The sequence below is a fragment of the Mustela nivalis genome, assembly GCF_964662115.1.
Source record: "Mustela nivalis genome assembly, chromosome: 16".
NCBI lineage: Eukaryota > Metazoa > Chordata > Mammalia > Carnivora > Mustelidae > Mustela > Mustela nivalis.
This window is the reverse complement of record NC_139035.1, coordinates 9,999,072-10,017,313: the sequence shown is the minus strand read 5'-3', so window position 1 is coordinate 10,017,313 and position 18,242 is coordinate 9,999,072. Positions and strand designations below refer to the sequence as shown.

Genomic DNA, 18,242 nt, shown 5'->3' with positions numbered 1-18,242 from the left:
CAAATAGATACACAGAAATGAAAACAAAGGAAACCAAACCAAGCATAAGACTAAAGGAAGTAATCAATCACAAGGGAAAAAAAGTGAGAGAAGAAGAAAGGAACGGAGAAGAATTACAAAAACAACCAGGGAACAATTAAAAAATTGCAGTAAGTACGTACCTATTGATAATTACTTTTAGAGGAAATGGTCTAAATGATCCAATCAAAATACAGAGGGGGATAAAATGGGTAAAAAACCAAGGCCCACTGATATGCTGCCTATAAGAAACTCACTTCAGACCTAAAGACATACAGAGACCGAAAGTGAAGGGATGAGAAAAGATATACCGTGCAAAAAGAAGAAGAAAGAAAAAAAAGCCAGGGTGACAATCCTTCTCTCAAACAAAAGCAACTTTGAAACAAGAACTGTAACTGTAGCAAGAGACAAATAAGGGCATTACATAATGATAAAGAAATTGATCCAAGAGGATATAACAATTGTAAATACCTATGGACCAAACACTAGAGCACCTAAATACATAAAGCAAATATTAACAGATATAAAGGGAGAAATTGACAGTCACAGAGTAATAGTAGGAGACTTTAATACCTCACTCACATCAGCAGGTAGATCATCTGACCAGAAAATTGGTAAGGAAACAGTGGCTCTGAAGAACATATTAGACCTCATGGACTTCAGATACACACGGAACAATCCATCCCAAAATGGCAGAATACACATTATTTTCAGGGGCACATGGGACATTCTCCAAGACAGATCACATGTCCAGAAACAAAAACAAGTCTCAGTAAATTTTAAGAAGGGTGAAATCATATCGAATACCTTTTCCAACCATAGTATTATGAAAGTAAAATCAATTACAAGGAAAAAAAAAAAAACAACCCTGAAAACCACAATCATGAAAAAACACTAAATAACATGCTACTAAGCAACCAGTGTGTCAATGAAGAAATCAAGATGGAAATGAAAAAATAATACATGGAGACAAATGAAAATGAAAACAAATGGTCCAACACTGGGACAGAGCAAAAGTAGTTCTAAGTGGGAAGTTTATAGTAATACAGGTCTACCTCAAGAAACAAGAACAATCTGGAACAATCTAATCGTATACACAAATGAACTAGAAAAGAAGAAAAGCCCAAACTAGTAAAGGAAATAATAAAGATCAGAGTAGAAATAAATGAAATAGAGATTAAAAAAAATAGAAAAGACTGATGAAACCAAGAGCTGGTTCTTTGAAAGTAAAACAAAATTGATAAACGTTCAGCCAGACTCATCAAGAAAAAGAGGACTTAAGTAAAGAAAATTAGAAATGAAAGAAGAGAAGTACTAACCAATATCACAGAAATACAAAGGATTATAAGAGACTATAATGGAAAATATGCCAACAAATTGGGCCACCTAGAAGTAATGGATACATTCCCGGAAATACACCATTTTCCAAACTGACTCAGGAGGATGCAGAGAATCTGAACTAATTACTCATAATAAAATTGAAACAGTAAATCAAAAACTCCCAACAAACAAAACTCCAGGGCCAGATGGGCTCACAGGTGAATTCTACCCAACATTTAAAGAAGAGTTAATACCTACTCTCCTCAAACTGCTTCAAAAAAGCAGAAGAGGAAGGAAGCTTCCAAATTCACACAATGAGGCCAGCATTACCTTGATATCATAGCCAGATAAAGACACTATAAAAAAGAGAAAACTACAGGCCAGTATTCCTGACCAACACAAAAAGTCTTCAACAAAATATTAGCACACCACATCCAACAATATATTAAGAGAATCATTCACCATGATGAAGTGGAATTTATTCCATGGGTGCAAAAATGGTTCAATATCCACAAATCAATCAACATGATACCCCACATGAACGAATCAAAGGATAAAAACTGTGGCATCATTTCAATAGTGGCAGAAAAGGCATTTAAAAAAGTACAACATCTGTTCATGATCAAAACTCTCAGGGTGGTTTTAGAGGAAACATACCTCAACATAAAAAGGCCCCCTTGGACAAACCCACAGCCAACATCATCCTCAGTGGTGAAAACCTGAGAGCTTTTCTTCTCAGATCAGGAATAAGATAAGGATGTCCACTCATTTTTATCCAACATAGTATTGGAAGTCTTAGCCACAAAATTCAGACAACAGAAAGAAATTAAAGGCATCCAGATTGGTAAGGAAGAAGTAAAACTGTCACTATGTGCAGATGACATGATACTTTATGTAGAAGACCCTAAAGACCCTACCAAGAAACAATTAAGAGGAACGAATGAACTCAGGAAAGTAGTAGGATAGGAGATTAATACACAGAAATCCGCTGCAGTTCTATATAAGAACAAAGACCTAGCAGAAAGACAAATTAACAATTTCTGATTGCGCCAAAAAGAGTAAAACACCAAGGAAAAAACTTAACCAAGGAGATGGAATATCTATACTCTGAAGACTACAAAATAATTGATGAAAGAAATTAAATATGACATAAATGGAAAAATATACCATGCTCATGGATTAGGAAGATTAATATTAAAATGTTCATACTATCTAAAGCAAGCTACAGGTTCAGTTCAATCCCTGTCAAAATACCAATAGTAATTTCACAAAACTCGAACAAAATGAGCTAAAATTTGTATGGCACCACAAAGGACCTCAAAAACAATCTTTTAGAAAGAAGAACAAAGTTGTAGGTATCCCAATCCCAGGTTTTAAGCTATACAACAAAGCTATGGTAATCAAAACAGTGTGATATGGCTCAAAGATAGACCAATGGGGCCGCCTGGGTGCTCAGTGGGTTAAAGCCTCTGCTTTCGGCTCGGGTCATGATCCCAGGATCCTGGGATTGAGCCCTGCATCAGGCTCTCTGCTTAGCAGGGAGCCTGCTTCCTCCTCTCTATCTGCCTGCCTCTCTGCCTACTTGTGATCTCTGCCTGTCAAATAAATAAAATCTTAAAAAAAAAAAAAAAAAAAAGATAGACCAACGGAATAGATGGGAGCCAAAGGAATAAACCCATGCTTATATGGTCAATTAGTCTATGGCAAAGAAGGCAAAAACATACAACGGCGGAGAGATAGTGTGTCTTCCTAAAATGGCATTGGAAAAACTGGACAGCTATATGCAAAGAATGAAACTGGACCATTTTCTTACACCACACACAAAAATAAACTCAAAATGGATGAAAGACCTAAATGTGGGACCTGAAACCACAAAACCCCTAGAAGAAAATAGGTGGTAATCTCTTGGACATCGGCCTTAGCAACATTTTTCTAGGTATGTCCCCTGAGGCAAGAGAAACATAAGCAAAAAGTAAACTACTGAGACTAGAGCAAAAGAAGCTTCTGTTCAGTGAAGGAAGCCAGTGACAAAACAAAAAGGCAACTGAGTGGTAGAAAATGTTTGCAAATACACCTCATAAGGGGTTAATAGCCAAGGTATATAAAGAGCTTGTGTAACTCAACACCATAACCCACAAATAATCTAGTTTAAAAAAATAGGCAGAGGATCTGAACGGACTTTTTTCCCCCAGGAAGACAGGCCAGCCAACAGACACATGAAAAGAAGCTCAACATCAGGGAAATGCAGATCAAAGCCACAGGGAGGTGTCCCCTTAAACCTGTCACACTGGCTGTTCTACACATAGCACACGTGCATATGCACACACACGTATACGTGCGCACACACGGGAATATTACTCAGCCCTGAGAAAGACCAAGCTCTTTCCAACGGTCACAGCACAGATGAACCCAGAGGGCATTATGCTAAGTGAAAAACAAATAGCATTTGGTTTTACTTATATGTGGAATTTAGAAGAGACTGAAAAATGAGCAAACCAGAAAACAAAAACAGACCCATAAATAGAGAGAACAAGCTGCCGCTGGTTGCCAGAGCGGGGGAGAGGGTGGCCGGATGGGCCGAGCGGGGGAAGGGGACTGGGGTCGGGGGCCGAGGCGTCCAGCTACAGACCAAGTCACAGGGATGGAAGGCGCAGTGTAGGGAACAAGGCCAGTGGTTCTGTCACGGCCTTGTGTGGTGACGGATGGTGGCCGCACTTGGGGTGAGTACAGTCTAGTGTATAGAATCCGTATGTTGTACGCCTGAAAAGAGTAACCGTGTGTGTCAACTGGACTTCAATAAAGAGAGCAATAAAATTTTTGAAAATCAAAAAAAGAACCCACCAGGACCTCACCACCTCAGGCTGTTACTGGACCACCTCAAAGGTGGCATCAGAATTAAGAATGAAAGTAAAAATGGTTGCCAGCACCTAGATTTCTCTGCCAATACCCGACTTCTCACCCACACCTGGGAACAGTGTGCAGCCTTATTGGTTGGTCCCCGCCCCGCCCCCCGCCATTCTGGGTTTCATCTCGTCTTAAAGGAACAATCTGTGTTTCTCCTTCCATGCGGCCTCCTGTTCATTCCCTTTATCAGTGTCAAACGGTCGCTGATTCTTGACACACATGAAGGCGTGAAGAAAGCGACTGCTTCCCGGGAGCTTGCCCGCGCGTGTGCTGGGGCGTACACTTGCTCTCATCCCGGGAAAAAAAGTGACTTTGTGAACACCGTTCGCGAGCCTGCCTTCGACATAGTTTTCAAAAAATGAAACTTGAACACAAACCGTGCAAATGAAGAGGGGCGGCTGCCCGCGTGGGCCCCCGGGATGCCAACGGCCTGGGATTCACGAACGGAGGAGCCACGAGTGGGAGAGAGGGAAGGCCTGGGCCCCGTGCTTGTGCCGCGGCCAGACCTTCGCTGATGTCCTCACTCGTGTCTTCTCCCCGCCAGTGCCGGGGAAGCAGGCGTGAGCGAGCCGTCTCCCATCTGGCTCAGCTCTGGGATAACAGTAACAACGCGGCTACCAGAGAGCGTGCCGTCATACGGGCCCAGCAGCGCTCACGCCTCACAACTCCCTATGAAACTGGCCCCATTAGGTCTCCCTATTTGACATTCAAGGAAATCAAGGCTCAGAGAGGTTAGGCGCCTTCCCCGAGGTCCCACAGCTAGCATGTGAGAAAGCCAGCATCCAGTCAGGTCCATGTGGCCGTGGTCGTCCCACATGACCGGTGTGCAGGGGACAGGGGTGAAGGCAGGGAGGCACAGGGAGTCTGGGGGGCTGGCAAGCATCGGACAAGGGAGGAAAAGGAATTTTAATAGCAGTCATGCATTTCATTCTCGGACTAGGTCTTCCAATGCTGCATTGCTATCAGTGAAATAGCTGGGACCTGAATTGAGCTCATGTTTTGTGATAATATGACACAGCTGAATCTGTCAGAGAGCGCCACATTGTTCTGGATTGTTCTGAGATGCCTGGGACTGAGACACGGGGGAGGAATTCCTGCAAGAGCATCCTGGCTACGCCTTTGCTGCCCGCCCCCGCCCCATCTTCCCGGCAGAGCGCGAGGCTGTGGGCCCCCGGAGCCCGGCACCAGCTGCACAGCACCCCCACCCCCGTGGGCCCGGTGACAGGGAGCAGCCCGGGGCCTTACACTCGCTGAGCCACTTGTTGGGGTCCAGCATCAAGTACTGCTTGGTGACCTCCAGCTCCTTCATCAGCCACTCGTACTTGGCCCGGACCTCCGCGATTCTCTGCTGGCGGTGTTCCAGAATCTTCAGTTTCGCGTTGAAGCCCGTGACATCCTAGACGGCAGACGAGAAGGATGGAGGTGCGTGGAGAGAGGGAGGAGGGGGCCCCAGCTTGGACGCAGGCCGCCTCCCGCCCCTCGTGGGGAAGCTGGGAGGGCCCCGGGCCCTCCGGGCCGCGTCTGTGCCTTCTGCCCAAGCCCAATCACACGACCGCAGGGTACGACTGTCACGGGCATTTCTTCCATTTAGGAGGTGGCTGGGGCTCCAAGCTGGAGCCAGACAAGCCGCCAGGACCAGCAGCTTCCCCAGGCTTTGAGCCTTCGGGGTACCTGGACAGAGAGGCTCAGAGCTCTGTGGCTGGGGCAGAGCCACCAACTCCTGCGCACCCCAGAAGCCCGCGGGCAAGTCTGCGTGGGTCTGAGCACACAGCCCCGGGGTGCGGGCAGGTGCAGGGGCGGCTGCCCCTGCGTGGGGACCAGACGGCTCACCTTGCTGCCGCCCGCGCGTCGCCGCTGCAGCCGCTCCACGTCATCGATTTCATAGACTTTGATCTCGAAAGGTTCCACGAGGCCCCTCTGGGTGCTGCGCAGGGGGCCGTCCACCCAGCGTACCCCGCTGCTGCTGGCGGGTTTTCTTGCAGGGGACGGGGTGTCGAGGGACAGTGCTGGGATGAGCCTCCGTCTCTGAGAACCTAAGGACAGAACGAAGCCCAGAGTTTATCTCTTTAAGGATCGGTCTTTCAAGAGTATGTATTTTGTGATGTGTGTGCGGGGACGCACGGGCAGGTCTGTGGCAGGCCTGACCGAGGACGGTCTACCGCCCGGCCACGTGCTCAACAGTGACTCCCTTCACCTGCCTTTCCTGCTCCCCGGGCTTGTGCTCCCGATGCCTCGACCCACGGTGGCCTCCACCCCATCCACGTGCTCCATCCGCACCCCCCAAGGCTGGATCGCGGCGCCTTCCCCATGTCTGAACGCTGTCCAGGCTTCCACCGTGCGACCCCACTCGGGACTCGGCGGTTGGCCTCGGTCACCATCCGGCTGCACGCCTCTCCTGCTCTTTTCCCGTTAGGGGACAGGCCTCCTCAATGCCGCCCGCCCCTCCCCACCACCCTCGAGCCTGCGTGTCAGTGAGCTCCAAGAGCACAGAAGACGGGGGCTGATCGAGATGTAATAAAAGAAATCCCCCTGACTGTGGATCGTCGTAGGGAAAGGAGGTCCTATGACCACCAACATTCCTTATATTATCTGCGTTGTCTCCTGTGACCTGAGCATTGGAGACACGGTGGTGGTGGCGCGCTACCCGGCCCCTCGCCTGGCTTCTGGGTGAGCCCGGCCGCGTCTCCCGCTCTCCAGTTCCGACTTATCGCCACACCACACTCTGGCTAATCCCAGGCACTTTCCACCAACGCGCGTCTCCAGGAAGGGGACCCAGAAGGTAAGTTTAATGACACTTGGCTGTTCCTCGTGCTACAAAACCCTCAGAGTTCAAGGTTACCCTCCTTGTGATCTATTTCTAATTCATTTTTCAACCAAAGCATTACAGTTCACAAACAGGGCGATAACTGCCCATCTCCCTGGGCAGTTATAAGCGATAAGCGGTAACTGCCCGTCTCCCCCGCAGGTTCAGACATCCCCAGGAACATTGGCACAACCCAGGCATCCAGCTAAGAGTTTCCTTTGTGGAGTAATACGGCTTCTCTTAAGCTGCCTTCGATATGTGCCACTCGCGTCTGACAGCCAGCATGTCTCTTAATAACCACCTAAATAAGAGGGACAAGGTCACCTAACCTGCAAAGCGCTTACGTCCACTGCCACGTCCATCCTGGGGCTCCGAATCCTCGTCCGCTCCTCGCAGACATTGGATTCTGCTGGCGCTCAGTATCACACCCATCTCTGGGCCCGAGCCTGGGGCTTTCCTACACCGGGGTCTCGGACAGCCTTGCCCAACAGGAGGGCCTCCAAGGACGGCTTTATGGATGGAGGCAGCCCTAGGCAACGGCGGGTACAGAACCTGCTGGCCGCGATCCACGCAGCTCTGTACCCCAGCACAACAGCCGAGCCCCAAAACCACAAGTCTCGAAGAAAGAGGAATGGAGAAAGAGAGAAAATACTGGACTGGTCGGTAGAGAGAAAATACTGGACTGGTCGGTAGGAGGCTCTCGACGAGAGTGGGGGCAAACATTCTACCCTCCCCACACCCGTGAGCATGCCGCTGACATCACAGTGCCCCGGGTTCCGGGGCAGGCGGGGGTAGGTGGTAGCAAGAAGGTTGGCCAAGCAAGTACTGGAAAGGCCAACGGATTTGCCCCACTCCTGCCCCTGCAGACTCTGGCAGACACTTTCTTGCTATTTTTAGAGACTAATATCAGTGTGTTTTAATGCCCTGGGCCCTGGAAAGACCTGCCCCATCTTTGACTTCCCAACAAGCCAGTAGCGCCAGTTCAGGAGGGTTGTGGTTTCCCAGGGTCCCACAGAAGGGCCCCAGATGGTAAAGACCAGGCTGGAGGGGCAGGACCCTGCGCCCCCCTCACCTTGGTCAAGGCACAGACTGCAAGCGGGGCTCTGTGTCAGAAGGCCTCAGTAAAAAATGTGCCCTTCGCTCAAGAACACGGAGGGGAAGTGTCTGTGGAGGCCCCTGGAGAGTGGAGCTGAGTGCACCATAGCTCACACTATCCTCACTCCTGTCTCCTCAGCCGGGCCTCTCCTGGTGCCAATTCCCCTCACCTGCTCCATGGCTACAGGGCCACCAGCTCTGACCTGGGGCCTCTCTTGTCCTCACCCATCAGAACTCCCTGTCCCTTGTCACCCCAAACTCTGCAAGTCAATGGCCTTTGTTATATTAATGAGTCTTTGGACTTTTTAATTACCTTTTGATAGGAGATTCCGGGAGGTGGAAGACATTCTCTGACAGCGTGCATTTGGGGCACCAGCGTACTTGCTGTGTTAGTGTGCTGTGCGTGTGTCTGTGTGTTGTGCAGGTGCACTGTGTGTGTATGCATGTGTGTGTGTCGCGCTGATGCGCTGTGTGCGCGTGTGCACGCATGCGCAGGCCGGGCGCACTGCAGGCCCCGAGGTGGCGATGCGCGCCGACTCTCCACCGTTAACGACACCAGCGCGCTCCATGCCCCTGCGGGAGGGCGGCCGCAGCGTCTCGGGACCAGCAGTCCCACGTGCTGGTGTCCGCAGCCGCCAGGGCGCGAGCCTAGCGACCGTGACCCGGCCCTCGGAAGCGCGCGCGGCGGTCACCGAGCTGGGTCACCGAGCAGCACCCAGCCCCGGGCGCTGCGGGGGCGGGTGCGGGGACACGCGGAGGGCCCCGCGCCTACCTGAGTTGGAGCGCTTCTTTGGGGCTTTGAGGCTGCGGCAGCGGCCGCCCACGGAGCTGCTGTTGTCGCTGGTGGAGTCGTGCGCGGACGAGGCGCTGCCGGTGGCCTCGCTGTCACGCAGCACGCTCTCGTAGCCGCTGCTGCCGCCGCTGTGGTAGAACAAGGCGGTCTTGCCCATGGCGGGCGGCAGCTCGCCGCTCAGCACGCTGCTGTTGTCGCTGCCGTGGCCGCTGCTGCAGCGGTGCGGCCGGCGGGGCGGCGTGACCTTGCTGTAGGGCGAGGGCAGCGGGGGCGCGGCGGGCCGCTCCTCGCCCGGCGCCCCGGCGCGCCCCTCGGCGCCCCGCGCGCCCGCGCCGCCCTGCAGCAGCTCGGAGATGCGCCCGTTAACGGCGCGCGGCGGGGGCTTGCAGGCGGGCCCCGCGCCCCGGCTGCGGCTCAGGGACTGCGTGGACCAGGAAGTGGGCTTGGCGCTGGCCGCCAGGCCCGGGCTCTGGCCCACCGACTGCGGCAGCGACTTGGTGGAGAAGCTGAGTGTCTTGGTGGTGGCGGTGGCCAGGCTGCGTGCCTTGGGGCTGGCCAGCAGGAGCTTGCTCACCGCCGAGATCTTGCACGGGCCGGCCTTGGGCGAGGCCGCACCGGCCGCCGCGGAGGCCGAGGAAGCAGCGGGGGGCGGGGCGGGACCCGGCGCGGTGGGCGAGGGCCCAGGAGCAGCGGCAGCGCGGCCTGGGCTCCTGCCCGTGCGGGGCATCGTGCTGTCCTTGCCCGCGTGCGCCCGCCAGCTGCCCGCGCACAGGCTCTCCGCCCTCTCCAGCGACAGGCACTCGTAGTGGCTGACCGTGGCCCGGCCCAGGGAGTTGGTCCTGCTGGCCAGCTGCTCCAGCTTGGCACTGAAGAGTCGGCTGCTGCTGCTGGCTTCCCTCACCTTGCCGCCGACCTCCTCCCCGAAGGGAGCCAGGAAGGGTGCTGGGGGATGCGAGGGGCTGCTGGTGCCGCTGCTGCAGGCGCTGTGCTGGGGGCTGGCCCGGTTCTTCTGGTCCAGGCTGGACTTGCGGACCGGCGGCAGAGGGGGTGTCCCTTTGGGCCGAGCCAGGACACCGTGCTTGGGCGACGCCACCTTCCTCTCCAGGGTTGCCTTACACGGTGGCACGCCCAGCCCGTTGGTCTCCGCGGTGCAGTGGTAGAACAGGCTGCCCAGGTCCTCCTGTCTGCTGGCCTTCTGGAAAGCCCGGGGCAGGCTGCTGGACTTCAGGCTCCTGTTGGGGTGCACTGGGCTCTGGGCAGCCCCGCCGGGCAGGACCGTCTCACAGCCATCCACAACCCTCCTCAAGCTGTCGCTCCCGGGGGAGGCAGACACTTCCCCGCTACTGCTACTCAGCCTGTCCCCGGGGCTGGCCTTCCTGTCCTGTTCTGCCCCAGCCTCAGGCTTCGGGGGGCCTGGGACAGCCTCACCCCTGGTTCCCTCTTCACTGGGATAGGCACTCTCTCTTTTGACCTCCTCTTCCCGTTTTAGCCAAGGGTCCTCGAATTTCATCTCCACCTTTGCGCCGGTCTCCCGGCTCTCCGGGGCCTGCACGGCTCCCGACACCGAGCTGAGCACGGGGGCGATGGGCGCCTCGGGCTCTTGGGCGGGCCGGGGGCTCACGGCGATGCAGGGATAGACTGTAATGTTGGTCTTCATGGGGATGTAGCCCTCACAGCCGCCCAGATTTGCGGTGTTGGAGATGGTGACCGTGGCCTTGCCCAGCGTGGAGGTCTTGCAGCCTTTGATGGGGGCCGCCTTGCCGAAAGCATCCTCGCCCGTGTCAGACAAGATGAGCAAATTGTCGGGCCCCACCTTGGGCTTATCCCGGCACAGCGCGGTGCCGTTTTGGAGGCTGCCGACGAGCTCTGAGGCTGAGGCTGGGGGCTCGGCCATGGCCTCCCCGGGGCCAAAGCAGGTCTGGGCGACGAAGCTGTGGCAGGACTGCTCTCCGTCGCTGCCGGCGCTCATCTCGCTCAGCCAGGAGCTGATGGACGAACGTCGGCTCCCGGCCTGGCCCGCCTTCTCGTCCAGGGTCAGCTTCGGGAGGGGCAGGAACTGCGTGATGCTGACCTCGGAGACGGGCGCCACGCCGGAGTAGCACTCCAGGTCCTCGCTGATGCTGCCGATGATGCTGACGGGCCGGGAGCCCGAGGCCAGGGCCTGCACGGAGCAGTCGCTGTTGAAGCTGATGATGCTGGTGGGGCGGCCGCCGTCCAGGACGCCGCTGATGGTCAGCTCCTCCACCAGCGTGAACACCAGCTCGTCCTCGCCGTTCAGCTCCAGCGGCTGCTGCACCGTCACCATCGTGGTGCTCAGGATCTCCTTCTTAGAATCCGGAGACGTGGCGGCCGGAGGCTCGTCCTCGCCAGGGCTCTCAGGGAACCCCTCGCTCCCAGCGGACAGGGACTTCTTCAAAACCTGGGGGCTCATTCCGACCGGAGGGGTGCGCACCTCCGGCGGCAGCAGGGCCTCGCTGGAGACCGGGCCGGGATCCTTGCTCGGCGGAGGCAGGGGCGCGGGAGCCGGCAGGACGCCCTTCTGGGTGTAGACTTTGCACCTCTGGGAGGGAGAGCTGGCCGGCTTGTACTCGGAGGTCTTGGACAGGCTGGCGACGCCCAGCCGCGGGGAGCCCATGGGCCTGGGCTTGCCTTCCACGAAGCTGCAGGAGTTCAGGCTCTCTCGGCTGCTCTGCAGGCTGGATGTGCTGCTGCCGGGGATGCTCCTGGGCGAGGCCGGGCTGGGGCTGCCGGGCAGCGCGGGGCCGGGCGCCGGGCCAGGCGAGTGCTTTCTCTGCATCTTGGAGGCGGGAGGGTCCGTGCCTTCCCGGTCGGTGGACGGGCCATCAGACCCATTATCTTCCTTATCAGACTCACAGAGCGCGTCCGCCCCGGCCGCCTGGCTGGACGGGGGCCCCTTGCCGGCCTGCTCTGCCCCGAACTGCACGGGCAGCTCTTCGAAAGGGAACTGACTGGGCTCTTCGCTGCCGTCGATGCAGCCCAGCCTCTCCTGCAGCTCCGCGAACGTGTTGCACTTCAGACAGTCCCTTTCTGACTTGCTGCCCGAGGCCCCGCTGGCCTCCGCGGGCCGGCTGTCCCCCCGGGCCTTCTGCAGGGCCGGCACGATGGGGACGAAGTCGGGGGGGCCCTCGTTGTCTGTGAGCTCCTTGTCCGAGAGGGCCGTGCCGTTGGGCCCGATGTAGATGACCGTGTCGCAGGACTGCTCGCTGCTGGAGGAGTAGTCCGGCTCGCTGGGCAGCTGAGGCACGGGGAAGTCCGGGTCCGCCGTGGCCCTGGCCTGGAAGGGCCGCAGCTGCGTGGGCCTGCGCATCCGGCCCTCTTCGCAGGAGCTCTCGCCGCCAGAGGAGCTCGACGTGTACTGTGGGTGAGAGGAGGGAGGTTAGCGGCGTCGGCTCTCCGCAGACCGCCCTCCCCGCGAGCCCACAGGTGGACCCCGTGCAGGCCCCCCAGGCCGCCCCGGTCGGTCTCCCTGTGCCGGGCCATTTCTCGGGGTGCGCAGGCCAGTGGGCCCCGGCCTTGCACGCCATGGCCCCTCCTGGGAAGAACAGCCCCTGTGTGGCCCGCCGGACACAGAGCCTGCTCAGGAAAGGAGGTGACTGGCCAAGGCCCCGTCCGGCATCTGAAAGGCTGAGGGGTCCCTGCCTTGGCAACTCTGCCCCCCAAAACGGAGAGGAAGAGAGCTTCCCACTTCAGCCGCTGTCCCGGAGAGCACAACCATGATGGCTCTCTGACACGCTCTCGTCACCCCCCCCCCCCCCGTGTTCTGGCTCTGCCTCCGAGAGCACCAGCTGGTCGTTTCCAGCAGACCCCGCGCGTCGGCCAGAGACCACCGGGTTCACACAGCAACACCCAGGAGCCTAGAAAGGATTCCCAGAAGCGCAGGGGAAGGAAGTAGGGCCATGTGAGCAGGGAGTGGACAAGCCCCTTCGGGCTCAACCGCCTGAAGGACACGGCCTTGACCTACGCGGGACCAGGGTGGGGAGACAGATGCGGAGTATTTCTCAGCCGTCCCCAATTCTTCACTGCCAAGGAGCAGCCATCCCTCCGAACTGTCCCAGAGCGGGCCCAGCGCGCCCGGATGGGGACCAGGCTGGATGGCCGGCGGCCGGCGGGGGGAAGGGACGTTGCCGGCCCGACAGCCGTCCTGCTCCGAGTGGCCGCCAGGCGACGTGGGCAGCACCGCAAACCCCTGCCCCTGGGGCTCGGGGGTTAGAAAGACTGACCCGCTCCGGGGTCAGGCTCCAAAACCGCCTTCCTCCGCTGCACCCCTCTCCCCGGGAGCGCCTTACCTTCGTTTTCTTCTTCTTCATCCTCAAGACCCTGGAGGCGACCTGGATGGTGGACAGCGTTTCGGCGTAGCTGCCGGCGGCGGCCGAGATGTGGGCGATCATGGTGGTGCGACAGTTGACGTTCCCCAGGGACTCGCGCAGCAGCATGGTGAGCTTGCTCTCCCTGCGGGCGGGCGAGGAGGGCTGCGTTAGCGCTGGGCCGTGGGGCAGGGCCTCGGCCGCCACGTGGCTCTTGTTGTTGTGGGCGGTGGGTTTTTCCCCCCATTTTTAAAAAATGGCATATGAATGAGCCTCATCTTTCTGCACGGGGCTATTTGTAGTTCCAATCCCAAGGACAGAGTCCGTGCAGGTCACCTCTGGTCCGTGCTGGCCTGCTGCCAGGGGTAGACCCGTGTGTCCGCGTGCACGGGACATCGTGCCTAGTGGGACCTGGGGACAGGAACGAGCGGAAGGAGCAGGACAGAACGGCTCCGGGGCTGGCGGCTGGAAGGCTGCACACACGACCCCTCACGCCAGTGGTCCCCATGGCGGAAGGCAGCCTGCCAGGCACGATCCCGTGCCGGGGAGCCGAGGGCTTACAGTGTACGCGCTGTTCTGCACAGAGTTGCAGGCCCCGTCTTACCGCGGCCTCTCACTCTCGTGTTTGCACACGGCAGGAATGCAGGAAAAGGTGTATGTAGTCCTGATCACAACACAGACATGGCCCCACGTGCTCAGCCGGCCAGCCACGGAATGCGGAACTTTCTAGAAAGCCGTCCTCTGGATGACTCTGCCGGTGCCATGTGGGGCCAGGGCCCCGAGGGGTGATAATGAGGCCCGGGAGTTCACAGATGGGGTTTCCAGGCTCTTCAAAAACTGACCTGGGGGAATGGCTCCTGTTTTCCCATTCCTGCCCTCGGCCCAGCTCTCTCCCTGCCTTGCTTTTGCGATGCTTCTGCTTCCATCGTCATCAGCGCTCACCCCTCAGCTGCCGCCGGATGTCATTTCTGCCCCAGAGCCTTCCCGGAGCCCGAGGGCAGAGGCAGCCTCTGTTTCCCACGTCCTGCGTGCATAGCTGTGCGTCCTGCTCGTGGCACCAGGTGCAAGGGGCCTGTCCCCTCACCGATGTCCCCGCCGGGCTCTCTGCCCGCTTCCCCCGCTGAGCTCCCTGGAGATGGGTCGTCCAGCTTGGCAGACCCGGGGTGAGAGGCAGGCTGCTGTCAGCAGAGATTAGGCCGTGGACACGGGGAAAGCATTTCACACATGACCTGCGGCGGGCCTGTAGGAAGACCGTGGTGGACGAGCCGCTGTTTCCTTTCCACATGGAACCAATTAAGGTGTCTGTTCGGGAGGCTGAGCTCGCTGTGGCTCAGTTACGGGGCAATTTAAAAAAAAAACATCGGGGTGTCCTCTTGAGCGAAATTGTCAGTGATAAAAGTTGTGCAAGCAGAGTGTTCTGGGCAGAGTGTTTCGGTCCCTCAAACTCGTAGGTTGAACCCTAACCCCCAGAGTGAAGCCATTAGGGGGTGGAGCCTTCGAGAGGTGACCGGTCATGGGGCTGGTGCCTTTGTGAACGGGATTGAGGCTCGTTGAGGGGAACTTGGGGGAGCTCCCAGGCCCCTGTCGCAGAGAACCAGGAAACCTCTCTCACAGGATGCAAGATCTGCCGTTGCCTTGTCGGACTTTTCCAGAACGGAGAGAAATAAAGGTCTGTGGTTTCAGCCGCCCCCCCGCCAGCACCCCCGTCTGTGATATTCCGTTCTAGCCGCCTTGATGGACTAGGACAGGTAAGGGGGGTGTGCAGGAGGACCCAGGCCCAGCCCACACTTCAGTTCCGGCAGACGCGGCACTGGTGCTGGTGGCCGGACGGGAAGCCTGGGGCCACCCCCGGCAGACGCGCTGAGCCAAGACACGGCACCGGGGCAAGTCCCGGGCTTTGTCTTCCCCGTGGCTTCGAGTGGAAGACCGATCCTGTTAGCGTGAAGCTGTGACCCTTTCAGTCCGTTCGTTCTGACTGTTCATGGTAGTCGTGTTCATCTAAGTCTCCATGAAGGCCGAAGTTGTGAATGCTGTCCAGGTGGGCACCCAGCGACGGAGCAGTCCGTGACCCTGTTCCGGGTGTCCCTCCTTGAAGACAGCTGATTTGATGTGCCTTTCTTACAAATAAGGAATTATATGCACCCTCTCTTTATAATAAAACACTAGCCGAGAGGGCGCAGCATTTTTCTGACTCTGGGTAACATGAACAGAAACGTCTTCAGCTTTCAGTCTCACGAGATTGTCCACTGAGCTTTTTTGTTTTTTGTTTTTGTTTGTTTTTTAAAGAATTTCACCAGGGCACCTGGGTGGCTCGGTGGGTTAAGCCACTGCCTTCGGCTCAGGTCATGATCTCAGGGTCCTGGGATCAAGCCCCGCATCGGGTTTTCTGCTCAGCGGGGAGCCTGCTTCCCTCTCTGTCTCTGCCTGCCTCTCTGTCTACTTGTGATCTCTCTCTGTCAAATAAATAAATAAAATCTTTAAAAAAAAAAAAAAAGAATTTTACCGTTCCTCTCACGGAGCCACAAATAGAGCCATTTTCCCCATAGCTTTGTCACGTGCTTTAGAGGATCTCTTAAACTTTCCGGAGCCTGCTGTGTAGATCACTGAATGCCCTCTTCCTTTCTCTGGATGAAGCCTGGTGTTGACTCATTAATGCTGAACTCAGGCCAACAGTACCCTAAGTCATAACCGGAACCAAGCTTCTCTACAAATGTAGAGAAACCTTGCACCAAGGAACACTGGACACACCCACAGTGAGACCACCAAAAAAAGCATGCAAATCGGGGCGCATGGGTGGCTCAGTCATTAAGTGTCTGCCTTCGGCTCAGATCAGGATCCCAGGGTTCTGGGATCGAGTTCCACTTCTGCCTCTGCCTCTCTGTTTCTCATGAATAAAAATCTTAACCCCAAAATGCACACAAATACAAACAACGCTGGCGTGGGGCTCTGAAGTCTCATGTTAATGCTTGTTAATCAGGGGCAGGCTGCGGAGGACACATTCCACTCGCTTCCCCGTGTGGCGGCGCGTGAGTCCTCAGGCAAAGGGGCCAGAATCAACAGGACGTGGTCCCACCAAACCGTTTGCCTGGTGCATTTCCACACTATTCCCCATTCATGAGTCAATCACAGGGCGCGTGTGTTTCTTTTTTTTTTTTTTTCCAAGTCCATGTTGTTGGAAGAAGCCAGGGCATGTGTGTTGCTTGGCAACCGGCATTTTAGCTCTCCTCGAGGAAAGCCAGTAAAACCACGAGCAGGGCTCCTTCACACGAGCCTCTCCAGACGCTCAGACACCTTATGGGAATGAAAAATGGTGGCTATAAAGCTTTGGGTTTTTTTCCACCTCGTGATGATCTTTTAACTTGGAACAAAGACAGTTAAGTTGGGGAGGGAACGTGAAAGAAGGGGCAGGGCGCTGAAGGCTGAACACTGGAGATCTCGCTCAGTGTCTTTGGTAGGAAAATAAAGATTCAGGAGTTTCTAGGGCAAAAGCAGAGATTCGATCCATGCCTCTGCATCGGGGCTGAGGCAAGAGGAAGAGAAATGCGCAGGTGTGGAGCTAGCGGCCTCCGAGCCCAGGGCCAGTCTGGAGGAGGGATTTAGGGACCGGGGGGCCACATGGGAGGGGTCCTGGCTGGGCAGGACAGCTGGGGCACGAGGGGACTGGTGACAGCAGAGCCGACTGGGGTCTGGGGAAGGACCGTGCCCCTCTTTGAAGCAGCCACCTTCTATACACACATACTCTACCTCCCTCCTGACCCAAATGGCACATGTCTTTTAAAATTTTTGGAAAAATGTCTTGCTTTTTAGATCAAGTCAACCTTTTCTTAGACCCAGCAAGAACGGAATCCTGAACAAATGTTCATAGTGCTAACGCTAAAAGAGCACGAGGAGCATGAACTTGGGCTGACAAACGGGGGCCTGGAGGCCAAGCCGGCCCACTATCTGCTTTTATTAATAAAGTTTTATTGGGACACAGCCACGCCTATTAACATACTGGGTCTGGCTGGCCTGGTGCCACAACAACAGAGCTGGGTGGTTTTGCGACAGATCCTGTGTGGCCCACAAAGCCACAGACATTTACTATCTGAACCTCTATGGAGAAAGGTGTTTGTTTTCCCCTGTGTCCTACAGTCACGACCTAGCATGTTCTCATCCCAGACGCAGTGCCCAAGAGTCACCAACCAGAGCACAAAAGTGGATGGTGATTTCCTTGCTTTAGATTGTCTCTTGCTGAACAGAAACTGGCAGAGAAGCACTCGAGCACTGGGACACAGCTACAGGCAACTGCCCAGATCCTCTCCTATGGCTCCCGGATGCAGAGCCTGTCCTCCCGAGGGGGCTGGGAGGCTGCGCACACTCATTCACTCACGTCTGCAGTGGCTCATTCCAGAAGCACGTGGCAAGCCTGTGCCACCCAGACACACGGTGCAGGGACAGCGTGGAGACCAGGGACAAGGTTGTGCTCCCTGAGCCGGCTACCCGGCGAGCACACACACACCGGTGAACACACATGACATCATTTGTTAAAGCCAACGGCATAACATCTAACACCGCGCGTGATAAGTAAAGACCCCTCTGAGGCTGAAGGCTGTCCCCACTGTCACTGTGACTTCTTGACTTCTAGAAACGCCCTCATATCCACAGTCTGTCTCGTGGGCAGACCTCCTACTTGGCTGACATTTATTTGCCCCAAACACCCCACAAAACTCTGAACTCGTTTCGGAAAGGGTGGTTTGGAATCCGCAGTGCATTGTTTATGGACCCTTGGGGGAGGAAACCATCTCAAACCCTCCCAGCTGGTGAGACAGTTCAGGGTTCCGCCGAAATTCAAGCTGTCCGTGTCATCCGGCGGTGCTGGCCAGGTCATCGAGTCCAAAAAAGGCCCTTCCTTTCACAAGCAGCGCAAAGTAGCCTTCTTTTCCAGAAAGGCAGTGATGGAACCCTGGAGGTACCAAGTCCTGGGAACCGAGTCCTTGTGCAGGAG

At 55.9% G+C, this 18,242-nt stretch overlaps 2 protein-coding genes across 4 annotated transcripts in view; one reads left to right on the top strand and one right to left on the bottom strand.

Moving 5' to 3' along the window:
- KIF26B (kinesin family member 26B) overlaps positions 1 to 18,242 on the bottom strand; it is a 412,901-nt gene that overhangs the window by 4,213 nt on the left and 390,446 nt on the right. For both annotated transcript variants that reach the window (XM_082702352.1, XM_082702353.1), the window contains 4 exons: positions 13,241 to 13,403; positions 8,913 to 12,309; positions 6,073 to 6,275; positions 5,488 to 5,638 (listed from right to left, as the gene is read on the bottom strand). In XM_082702352.1, coding sequence (XP_082558478.1) covers positions 5,488 to 5,638; positions 6,073 to 6,275; positions 8,913 to 12,309; positions 13,241 to 13,403 — 3,914 coding nt within the window. The remainder of the gene's footprint in view (positions 1 to 5,487; positions 5,639 to 6,072; positions 6,276 to 8,912; positions 12,310 to 13,240; positions 13,404 to 18,242) is intronic.
- SMYD3 (SET and MYND domain containing 3) overlaps positions 1 to 18,242 on the top strand; it is a 781,274-nt gene that overhangs the window by 752,023 nt on the left and 11,009 nt on the right. The window lies entirely within an intron of this gene.